Source organism: Panthera leo, chromosome A3, assembly GCF_018350215.1.
Source record: "Panthera leo isolate Ple1 chromosome A3, P.leo_Ple1_pat1.1, whole genome shotgun sequence".
NCBI classification, from domain to species: domain Eukaryota; kingdom Metazoa; phylum Chordata; class Mammalia; order Carnivora; family Felidae; genus Panthera; species Panthera leo.
In genome coordinates, this window is record NC_056681.1 from 53,809,047 (window position 1) to 53,821,393 (window position 12,347).

The following is a 12,347-nucleotide window of genomic DNA, read 5'->3' on the forward strand; positions in this document are numbered from 1 at the left end:
GATTCTGTGTTCCCTCTCTCTCTGCCCCTCCCCCATTCATGCTGTGTCTCTCTCCATCTCAAAAATAAAATAAAACGTTGAAAAAAAAAAAAAGAAACATGTATGGATATCCATATTTGCATATGTATGTGTATATATATATATAATCATAGTCTTAGTGTGTTGTATATTACAGATGGAGCAAAGGACAGTTAAATTTAGAAAAAAATCATGGTGGTGTGAAAGGTAAGGGATGAAGGGGAGAAAAAGCAAAGGCTACAAAATCCAAGGGTCAGTAGGGTGGCTTGGAAACTTTAGTCCATTATCTGAAAATTTTAAAAATGAAATTGTTGAAAATGGAAGTATTTCTCTTTTTGGTGTTCTTCATACAAATGTTTTCCAAATTCAAAGCAAAATTATTCTCAAAACCATGGCAGTTTCTAGAGTTTCAAACTATATAGAAAGAACATGAGGTGATGGATGATTTATGACAAGTTGCTTGCAGAAGAAAAGATTAGCTTTCTGCCTGGGACCCTGAGCCAGGCAGCCTGCAGCAAGGGAAAAAACAATCGCCATGTTTCCTTGCTTCATAGACAGCATGGATTGTAAGAGTCGCCATTCATTTATTAACACTTCCAGCTTTTTAGCTAATCATCCCCACAAATTAAAATACATGCCACCTGTAAAATATGTCCTGACTTGAGAAATCTGTATGAAGAAAGAGAGTGCATCTTAAAAACTGTGAAAAGTTGCACCTCAACACTGAGGAAAACCAATTTTTTTTTTCTCCTCCAAAGCTGTAGTTTAAAAAAGACGATTGGCAGGTGAGATCGAAGGACTCCTCTAGGACCACAGAGGGAGGAAGTCACATGTGGGCTGTCACCAGTCTGCTGGCTGTCCCTGTTCCATTTGTCCTGAGGCTGGCACTCTGAAGGCGCCTTAATAACGTGGGTCATTCATATCTGTGCCTCCTTCTCCAGTTGTCTGTGAAGGCAATTAGAGAGGAGCTCGGGGGTGGCAAATTAGCTAAGGCATCACATCTTTCAGGAGCTGATTCAATACCACTGGCTATGGGTATAATGCTGATGAAAATGTAAGAACTCGTAAATTTTATTTTATTTTGTTTTTTAAATTTTTTTAATGTTTATTTATATTTGAGAGAGAGAGAGAGACAGAACAAGAATGGGGGAGGGGCAGAGAGACAGAGGGAGACACAGAATCCCAGGGAGACTCCAGGCTTTGGGCTGTGAACACAGAGCCTGACTGGGGACTGGAACTCATGAACCATGAGATCATGCCCTGAGCTGAAGTCAAGACGGGTAACTGACAGAGCCACCCACGCACCCCTCCTAAATTTTATTTTTAACCCTAGTTTCCCCAGACATTTCTTCAGGTTCATTAGCGTGCAATGCCTGCCTCTCTCACTCCCCCAGAGGAAAATAGTAAAGTCTGAGTAACTTTGTTTTTCTTGCTCTGATTCATTTTTTTAAACTTTCCTCTTTTTAAAAATATAATTTTGAAGAGCCACTCGCTTTGAAATGATTTCTGTATGTATTTGCAGATTCTGACCAACCCCAATCATCACTTCATTGACAGTTCATTGTATAAAAACGTCATTTTGGTGGCCTGGGACCCTGCTCCTTACTCTGCAAATCTTAACCTGGTAAGTGTTCCCTTTGGTGCCCTTACCCTACTGATCAGACAGTGCCTTTGACTGATTAATAATGGGAGCAAGTCAAGGATTAAGCTTTCACAGAATGAAACCAATCATGGGCACTACTGAAATACATGGGCGTTCATACCATTTTGATACCCAGTTCCGGTAGCGTACTTGGTGAACGTGACCTATCTAATGAAAAAAGGGCTTTTGCTCTGGAAGATTTAAAAACAAAAACAAATCACAGTGCCCTAAATGTTCAGAAATTCCTAGTTACACTGGAAGTTGAGCCAAGTAAACTCAGAGTTTTCCATTGTGATAGGGTTACATCACTTTCCACGTAGTTACGAGACCTTCTGAAATAAATTCAAAGTGCTTGATAAGAGAATCTAAACTTTGTGAATCAACAGCTCACTGCCCTTTAAGTGGAACCTGTTACAGACTTTTCTTGAGTGTGCAACTCTGGCTTTTTCCTCTAAACCTTTCTTACCTTATGTGATATAGTGTAAACAAGATTACTGCTAGCCATCAAAATATAAGCAAGTTACATTCATGGCATTCTGGCAAATCATTGCCTATCTAAACAAGCAGCTAGTTACTTCTGGTGAGAACTTGGATGAAAAGCCGATGCACTTGTCTTTTAAGGAAGGCTGGGAAAGAAGTGTGATAGTTTTAGCCTCATGAAAGATAATGTCTGCTGTGCCACTGAGCGTCTTTCAACTTGTTCTGTCATGACCCAAAAGAATGCATCCTTCTTAAGATGATGGAAATGAGGGAACAGGCCTTGGCTTTACCAAGAGGACTTCCCAAGAGAGCAGCGGCCCAAGGTCAGATGGGTCCTTCTGGGGCTGTTGTGTCACTGTTCATCTTGAGACCAAGGCTGGACATTTAACTAGCATGATTCCTAACTGGTTCTTTTTAAAAAAATTTTTTTTAATTGTACTTAAATCCAAGTTAGTTAACATATAGTGTAGTAATGATTTCAGGAGTAAAAGACCCAACAAGTGCCCTCCTTAATGCCCCTCACCCACTTAGCCCCTCCCCGCACCATCACCCCTCTGGCAACCCTCAGTTTGTTCTCTACATTTGAGTCTTTTATGGTTTGCTTCCCTCTCTCTTTTAATCCTAACTGGTTCTTAACCAGGAGCGCAAACCAGAATCACCTGGAGAGTATTTTTTCAAATGTATCTGTCAGAGCCCCATTTCCTGACATACCACTTACAGCCCCAGTGTGTAGTTTCTGAGAAAGCTCTCTGGCTGATTTTCACAGGTACCGTCTACTGAGAATCTGGCACGAAATGCATGTTGGAACTCTTCAGCTTCCTTTCCGGTCTGAAGTTCTCTGGTTTTAAGTTCTGACAGCTTTCTCACTATCTGTGGACAGACTGAGAGCTCTAGCTATTGGACCTTGTTTCTTCCTCCTTGGGAAGCATCCAAGCCCAGGGCACAGAGCTGTCCAACCCGATGGAGGGGACAGCAACAGTGCTGAAACCCAGGCAACCAGGCTGCTTTCTGGGTGGCCTGTGTTCTGGGGAGCAGGAGGAGGGGTGAAGAAACTGAGGCCCATACCCCTCTTGCTTCCCTTCTGCTGCCTCTTGGCTTGGGGGCAAAGTTTACAAAAGATGATTGGCCCCAGTCCTTTTCAAAATTGTTAAAGCCACAGAACCCATTCAACCATGGAATATTACTTGGGATCTCAGTGCGTATCTACTGTTTCCCGAAGGTGTCTGTTTGAAGAGATAACAGGGCCCTCAGAGCCTTATGAACTAAGTCTCTCCCCCACATACCTCCAAATCCCATTTTTTCATGGTGGCACCTCAGATGTTCTGAAGACATTTAAAAGTAAACCTAGGGGCGCCTGGGTGGCTCAGTTGGTTGGGCGACTAACTTCACTCAGGTCATGATCTCACAGATTGTGAGTTCGAGCCCCATGTCTGGCTCTGTGCCCTCCTCCCTCAGAGCCCCATGTCTGGCTCTGAGCCTGGAGCCTGTTTTGGATTCTGTGTCTCCCTCTCTCTCTGCCCCTCTCCCGCTCACGTTCTGTCTCTCTCCTTCAAAAATAAACATTAAAAAAATTTTTTTAAGTAAATCAACCTTATTGTACATTTTTTCATACAGTAACATGTACAGTCAGTGGAAGGGTACATGTTGATGAGTATTAGCAAATATATATAGTCATGTATCCACCACCGCAGGTAAGAAATGGAATATTTTCAGCACTCCCAAGAGTTCCTTGTGCCCTACCTATCGGTCTTCCCAGCACTGCCCCAGACCTAGGCAATAACTGATATGCTTTCTGTCACTGTGTATTACATATGAAAAATATGTTTTGAAATACACTGATTGAAGCCCCAGGGTCAGCACATTATAGCCGTGGACCAAATCTGGCCCCATTTTGTAAATAAAGTTGTATTGGAACACAGCCATCCTCATTCATGATGTATCTTCTGTGACTTTCTCAGTACAATAGAAGCATCGACTAGTTGCAAAAGAGACTGTCTGGCCCACAAAGCCTCAAGGGTTTACTACCTGGCCCTTTACAGAGAAGTCTGGGGCCCCTGCCCTAGCTCATCTTCCATATTTCACTAAAGAACAAATCCTTGTCCCTCAGGGCTGGGACCCTATCTCTTTTTGTTCTGGTTCCCTCATCCATGAGGCAGTGCCTGTACTTCACCTCCTTCTCCCCGGCCCTTAGCCTCTAAATAGTCTCCAACCCCACCCCCGTGCTGACCTGTTTCCTTTTCACAGTGTGGTTCTCTGTACTTGATTGTGTTGATTTTTTTTTTTTCTTAGTGGTACAAGAAACCAGATTACAACCTGTTCACTCCATATGTTCAGCACCGGCAGAGAAACCCAAATCAGCCATTTTACATTCTTCATCCTAAATTTATATGGCAGCTTTGGGACATTATTCAGGAGAACACCAAGGAGAAGATTCAGCCCAACCCACCATCTTCTGGCTTCATTGGTAGGTATATATAAAAATGGATAATCAGGCAGGCACTCAGGGTTAGGGTTAGGCTTAGTATTTAGCAAATGTACAGTTATGTTATTTAATCAGAACAATTAAAAGTTGGTTTTAGAGGAAGCATAGATAAGCTGAAGATAGTAGAAACACTCTGTTTTTTCCAGTTTTCTATTGGTACGTGATAACTGCCCCCAGAATTGCAAGGTGTACAGCAAAAACTTATTTTCTGTCGGTTTTGTGTGTCAGGACAGGCTTGGCTGGGTTATTCTTCTGTTCCACAGGCTTCAGTGGGAATCACTTCATGGTATTCACCTGCTTCATGGGATGGCTACACTCCCGTAGTTGGCCCCTGTGGCGCGGATGGCTGGGAGGGCGGGCTCAGCCAGGACTATTGACTTTGTGCCTGCACGTGGTCTCTTGCATGGTGGTCTCAGGGTACTCGGGCTTCTTACATGGGAGCTCATGGCCCCTGGCAAGTGTGCCAAAAGGCAGGAAATAGAAGCTGCCTGTTTCTTAAGGTTGAGGCCTAGAGACCTGCACAATGTCACTTGCACTCTTCTGCGGGTCAGAGTAGTCAAGGCCCCACTGGATTCAAGGGGGAAGACACACAGACCCCACCTGGGTCATCTGTGATCCACTAGCCACTCACCCATTCACATTGTTTACGTGATACCAGATTGAGGAGCTGAATTTGTGACCGTAGGATAGTGTCATGTGCTGCAAGATAGCAAGTGCAGGCTTTGTTGAGACTAATTCTAAGACCTTGTACAGCTCTTGCTGCCAGAGTCCACTAGCTCTAATCTAAAAAATGAATTTTTTTCATATAACAGGATCATCACACTTAGCTTATTTTATATATATATATATATATATATTGCAGCCAGGCTTTGATCCTCCAAAATTTGTGGTTTTACTCTACCTCTTTACCCATGATTCAGCTAATCATCCCATTATCTCTTTGATTTTACCCGAGTAGGGTAATATTAAGGAATATCCTCGATCCCCTTGGCAATATGAAAGCTGTAGTGGAACCAAAGGATGTTAGTTGTGTCCACAAAAAACTGTGATGTTCTCCCCGCCTAATTTCAAGGAATTAGCCACCCTGCGTCTTAATTTGGGCTGCAGATTGGGTCCCTCTGAATAAAGGAGAGATAGCACTGTTTTCGTTATGGATACGGGACACACAAGTATCTGAATGGAGGCCTGTGGATTTTGGAGTGAGTTTCTGGTATTGCAATAATGTGAACTATTTTACCTAGAGTTCAAGACAGAATTTACGATATGACTCTGTAGATTAGCTGCCTTAAGTATAGCTAACCCCCTTTTAAAGTCATACCTTTGACACTCTGTGTCCAAATCAGTTTTTTGAAATCGTAGTGTCTTTATCTTTTGCACAGTTTCGTGGGATCCTGTTGCTTTAGGAAAGAAAGTATAATCCAGTTTGTCAGCAAAGGGTAAGTAGGAGAGCATAATGCTTAGACAGCGTAACGGGATGTGGCGGAAGTTTAATAAAATCATTTTCATATTGTTGCCTTCTCACGAATTCATGGGGCTTCTACTTGCTTGGAGCAGAAGTTTTAGAGCACAGTGGGGGCTGTCAGATATACTTACAGCAATGTGCAGTTGAAAGACTCACATAGTCATAGCTGGAGAGAAATATTTTCCCATGTGTTTTTGTTGGAAGGAATCCTGCCACACATGGCCAGCTTCCTTTCATAGCTATTTACTGAGAATTTGGAGTTTTCAGAGGCTGATACTTGCCTTAGAGGCTGCTTTTACACGAATATGGAGGAATGCAGTTTGACGTCATTGCAGGAGTGGAGGCTGGGTCTGGCAGGTTAAGTGTAAATTCTTCTCTGCCCTTTACCAGCTTTTTGATCATGGGCATGTCACTTACCCCCGTGAGCCTTAAATATGCTCATATGAGAAATGAGACTCATAAAATCTTTCTAAAGATGAGTTGGTGTGCCGATGGGCAATGGTTCCTGTTTTCTACCACTGTCCTGCCCAGAGTGACAACTATTAGCCACATGTGGCCATGCAAATTTAAATTAATTAGGATTAAAGGAGAGAAAAGCTTCAGTTCCTCTTGCACTTGCCTTATTTCAGGTTCTTAGTATCCACGTGCACTGCCGGCCACTGTCTTGACAGTGCAGGAGAACATCTCCATCATCACACAAAGTTGCATAGGACAGTGCTGTTAAGTTTTGCTAATCACAGAAGAATGAAAAAAGAGCAAGCAGATAAGGAAGCCTTAAGTTCCCAGTGGGCGGGCTGTGCTCTGTGACTGGGGATACAGATGTCACAGAAGACATGGCCTGCCTTCCCTGGCCAGATTTAAGAGTGAGCTCTCACTAAGGATGGACGGGAGATGCAGTCTGGGTGGGCTGTGCCCAGCAGAGCCCCAGTCGCTCTCTGAATACTCTGCTGATTTTGCTATCTGTCTGCCTCCTCTTTGATCCTGCTCAGAAATATGCTGAGAGCCAGAGTCTGTCTTATAACTTATCTGATGTTCCTAAATATTAGCAGAATGATGTCGCTCACATCTCAATCTGTCGGCCATAAGAATTTCTAAAAATCAATGAGTTATTTTCTTTTTTTTCAACGTTTTTTTTTTTTTTTTTTTTTTTTTTTTTTTTTTTTTTTTTTATTTATTTTTGGGACAGAGAGAGACAGAGCATGAACGGGGGAGGGGCAGAGAGAGAGGGAGACACAGAATCAGAAACAGGCTCCAGGCTCCGAGCCATCAGCCCAGAGCCTGACGCGGGGCTCGAACTCACGGACCGCGAGATTAAAAATCAATGAGTTATTTTCTGTTATTGAGAAGTGTTCTCCAAATACGTGTTCTAAGGTCACGTAGAAAAAAAAAAAAAAAAAAAAACTATTGACTTCTTGTCTCACCACCTCATCATGTCCAGACACTAACCTCTCATGTTCATTACTGGACAAAAAGAACCCATTGCAGACCTGGTCGGTGAGATCAGGATGTTTCTGTGTGCACAGCGCTGGGCTCTGCCTAGGTACAGCGGTCAGCAGGATGCTTTCTATCAGAGGAGAGCAATATTCTGACGCCCTGGTTTTCCTCATTAGCGCAGGGCTCCACCTGTGGGGAACATATTGCAGGTGAAGCAAGATGAGGCCCTTTGCTTTATGGATGTGCTCTTCTGGAAAGGAAAATGGTGTCACATTTAATTACTGATGTTTCTAAACCCGCTGCATACGTTTTCCTTATACGTGTTTATGAATCTGCACGTGTGAAATAGAGGGACTCTAAAAGTTGACTGTTTTGAACACAAAAGACATGTCTTTCTATGGAAATAAATGGTAGTTAGATTCCCAGGGGAACACACCTTGAACCCTTTAAATGTCATGTCATTGGTGGTATTAGGAGACTTGTTCCTGGTGCCTGAATTCATCATACAGGAGGAAGGTGGAGAAAATGGAAGGGGAAAGTCATCCAATAAGTAGGTATTAATTAAGCCCCTCTATGTGCCAAGCATGATGCTGAGCCCAGGCTCAGCCCAGTGGTGAGGAAACCAGGCAAAGAACTCATGGTGCACCGAGTGACAGACATTACATAGGTGTGCCTTCCCTAAATAAAATAAAATTACAAACTGGGCAATGAAGGAAGAGAGCAGGATGCATCAAGGGCTGGGAAGTGTGTGCTTTTCCCATTGTGTTCCTGCTCTTAGCCTAGCGCATAGGAGGTACAAGAAGTAATTATTTGGAGAATGAATGTTTTAGCTTAGAACTTGAGAAGTTCTCAAGTTTAACATGTGTCAGAATCACCCAGAGAGGGCTTATGTATTAGATATCTAATGATGTGAGGCAAATTACCCCAAAACTTAGCTACTGGACAGAACAATAAGCATTTGTTATCTTGTACAGTTTCTGTGGTCAGTATTGTAGGAGCAGATTGGCTGGCCGGCTCACCTTGGTATCTTTCATGAGATTGCATTGAGCTGTCTGGACTTGGCTTGGCTGATCTGTTTTCTGGATGGTTCACTCACAAGATGGCTGTTGACTGGAGGCCTCAGTTCCTTACCACACCTCTCTATAGGTCTACTTGAATGCTCTCACAACATGGCAGCCGGCTTCCCTATAGCAGGCAATCCAAGGGAGAGAGCAAGAAGGAGGTCTCAGTACTTTTTATGGTGTCATAAACTATCTATCCCCTTGGCTACATTCTATTTGTTACACAAGTCAGTCCCATTGTTGTGGGATGGAACTACCCAAAGATGGGGATACCAGGTAGGGATCATTGGGGGCCATGCTGGAGGCTGGCTACCATACCTTTCTAAAACACAGACAAGTGGGCCCACCCCTAGAGTTTCTGGGAAGGTGGAAGGGGCAAGAATTTGCATTTCTAACAGGTTTTTAAGTGATGCTTCTGCTGTGGTCCTTGTTCTGTACTTTGAGAACCATCCTTCTGGCATTTTAGAATCCTGAAGTTAGAAGGAAATTCAGCTATCAAGTCTGTGGGTCCTGTATTGATAGACATGCCATCAAGGTGATAAGCATTTAGCTCAGCAGGAGAACACAGGATCCTACCAATAATACATTATTCCTTTGTTTCTTTGAAGACATAGCTAAAAAATTTACTCTTATCATTACTGATGGACTTCTTTCATGCCTTGAAAACTTGTGAAATGATATACGTAACAGCTACCTGTCAATGTCCTTCTTAAAAGTAGATTTTTGTTCGTTTGGTTGGTTGGTTTATCATCTTGGGACCCAGATTCTCGGATGTACTGATTAGTCAGGTATAAGTTCGGGCACCAATAAGCAACGTCCCAACTCTCATTGATTTCAGGAAACCGCCCTCAGTAATATTCAGGCAGATAGTTCAGCCAACATCTCCCATTCCAGAAGCATTTGTACCTTCATTAGCAACCCCTAGTCCTGCACCAGCAGTCTCCTTGATGGCACACAAATCATGTGGGCTTGCCTGGTAGATAGGAGCTGTGGTAGGTATATGAGTGTTCTTCTGGGTTATAACAATATATTATGATAAAAGTTATATGAATACAGTCTTTCTCTCAAACTGCTATTGCAATGTGCTTACCCTTCTTCTGATGGTGTGAGGAGATAAAATGCCCATTTGATGAGATGACATAAGGTGAATGACATGCGCATTGGGATGTGGCATTTGGCCACCACTGAGCTTCTGATGACCTATCAGAAGGAGAATCATCTGCTTTCTGACTGCAGGTGACCGTGGGTAACTGAACCTACAGATAAGGGGAAAACTACCATGTTGAAGGGAAGAAGGGTCTAGAAGTAACTTCTGTCCACTGCACCATTCTGAATGTTCCTTAGAACAGGGTTGGAAATATTGCTGCATCAATGTCAACTCTGATCACAATACCCAAATAGGCACTGTACTTTTTCCTGGGTTCTGTGGGATCTGTGTATTATCAGCTCCTATGGAGAAGTTTCCTTTTGGGCAAGATGTCCTAGTAACATCAGATTCAGGCACAAATATTTAACTTGCATCTGAATAAATTCTTCTTGTTCTGTTTACAGTAATAGGAACTGCCTTTTCTGATTATAAAGAAAGAGCAGGGAGTTGTAGGATTTAAGGAACACATTGACCTACCATTGAAGAAAACAAACTCTGAGAGCCTCTTCACTGGAAAAACATTCCAGAAGTTTCTCTTTAATTTTTTTTTTATATTTATTTATTTTTGAGAGACGGAGCACGAGCAGGGGAGGGGTGGAGAAGGAGACACAGGTCTGAACTGTCAGCACAGGGCCTGAATCAGGGCTCGAACCCATGAAACATGACATCACTACCTGAGCCAAGGTTGGACGCTTAACCAACTGAGCCACCCAGGCGCCCCCAAAACATTCCAGAAGTTTCTAATTCACATACATAAAGGACTTACCAAAGCTAATAACTTCAGTTTGCTTTCTTTGTAATAAAACTGACTTAAAGAACATATGTGAACAATTTTTATAATATTGACAAAATGTAAATGCATACTAATATCAAGTGAATTAAACTATACTTTCATTACAAGCTTTAATATTACTAAGATACTTATTAAAGATTTAATATCTATAATGTGTACTGAAGGTGGTCCTCTCAGATTTCTAAATGAACATTTTTGAACTATGTTTTCCCCCTTTTTTTTAAAACAATCGAACCCATGTTATTACCAAACTACTCTACCAAACAAAATATTTTGAAGAATCACTCCTAAAGAGATGAATATTCACTGCAATTAAACATGAAACCTAATTCAAAGTTGTATGTTGATTAGTGATAATTGTCTCTCAAAATATTTTTAAATTTTTTTTTAATTTTTTATTTATTTTTGAGAGAGAGAGAGAGAGAGACAGAGTGCAAGCGGGGGAAGGGCAGAGAGAGAGGGAGACACAGAATCCGAAACAGGCTCCAGGCTCTGAGCTGTCAGCACAGAGCCCGATGTGGGGCTAGAACTCACAAACCATGAGGTCATGACCTGAGCTGAAGCCAGACGCTCAACCGACTGAGCCATCCAGGTGCCCCTATCTTTCAAAATATTGTAATATAACTGTGTGAATATATTCTGACTTTTGTTAACAAGGTCATTATGTGAAAATTAATGAAAACCTGACTTTTTAAGAGAGCTCATTATTAACATATGTAAGTCGAAGGAGATTTAGAGATTATTTATCCCAACATAGATACTGGTCCAAAGCTTTGACCAAACCTTAAGGGAGAGACTGATTCTGTTGCTTTATAAGATTTTTCTTTGTAACATTTTTTTTTTTAGTTTAAATAACTAAAACATGGTTTAATTGTTATTAGAATAGCTAGTTGTATTAATAAAGTAAATAAGTACATTCAGAAAAAGTCAGGAGAATATTTCTAAAAATTAACTTCAAATAATAAATAATAAAAATAAGATTTTTCAAGAATAAGAATAATGTCTATTTCATTATTTTTTTTTAACTTCTTGGTTTCTTTTTTTTTTTTTAATTATTTTTTTAACTTACATCCAAATTAGTTAGCATATAGTGCAATGGTGGTTTCAGGAGTAGATTCCTTAATGCCCCTTACCCATTTAGCCCATCTCCCCTCCCACAACCCCTCCGGTAACCCTCTGTTTGTTCTCCATATTTAAGAATCTCTTATGTTTTGTCCCCTTCCCTGTTTTTATATTATTTTTGCTTCCCTTCCCTTATGTTCATCTGTTTTGTCTCTTAAAGTCCTCATATGAGTGAAGTCATATGATATTTGTCTTTTTCTGACTGATTAACTTCGCTTAGCGTAATACCCTCCAGTTCCATCCACATAGTTGCAAAGGGCAAGATTTCGTTCTTTTTGATTGCCAAGTAATATTCCATTGTGTGTATATGTGTGTGTGTGTGTGTGTGTGTGTGTGTGTGTGTGTGTGTATACATATATACATATATACCACATCTTCTTTATCCATTCATCTATCGATGGACATTTGGGCTCTTTCCATACTTTGGCTATTGTTGATAGTGCTGCTATAAACATGGGGGTGCATGTGTCCCTTCGAAACAGCACACCTGTATCCCTTGGATAAATGCCTAGTAGTGCAGTTGCTGGGTCATAGGGTAGTTCTATTTTTAGTTTTTTGAGGAACCTCCACACCGTTTTCCAGAGTGGCTGCACCAGCTTGCATTGCCACCAACAATGCAAAAGAGATCCTCTTTCTCCGCATCCTCGCCAACACCTGTTGTTGCCTGAGTTGTTAATGTTAGCCATTCTGACAGGTGTAAGGTGGT

At 41.7% G+C, this 12,347-nt stretch overlaps 1 protein-coding gene and 1 long non-coding RNA gene across 4 annotated transcripts in view; one reads left to right on the forward strand and one right to left on the reverse strand.

Annotated features, from left to right (window-relative positions):
* The window catches only part of ST6GAL2 (ST6 beta-galactoside alpha-2,6-sialyltransferase 2), an 84,554-nt gene that overhangs the window by 51,731 nt on the left and 20,476 nt on the right, over positions 1-12,347 (forward strand). For all 3 annotated transcript variants that reach the window (XM_042931848.1, XM_042931847.1, XM_042931849.1), the window contains exons 4-5: positions 1,541-1,642; positions 4,430-4,604. In XM_042931848.1, coding sequence (XP_042787782.1) covers positions 1,541-1,642; positions 4,430-4,604 — 277 coding nt within the window. The remainder of the gene's footprint in view (positions 1-1,540; positions 1,643-4,429; positions 4,605-12,347) is intronic.
* LOC122215911 lies at positions 583-9,717 on the reverse strand. The gene is made up of 4 exons (XR_006200605.1): positions 9,670-9,717; positions 8,538-8,703; positions 7,531-7,707; positions 583-963 (listed from the first exon to the last, which is right to left on the reverse strand). It is a non-coding gene; the product is annotated as an uncharacterized LOC122215911 (long non-coding RNA).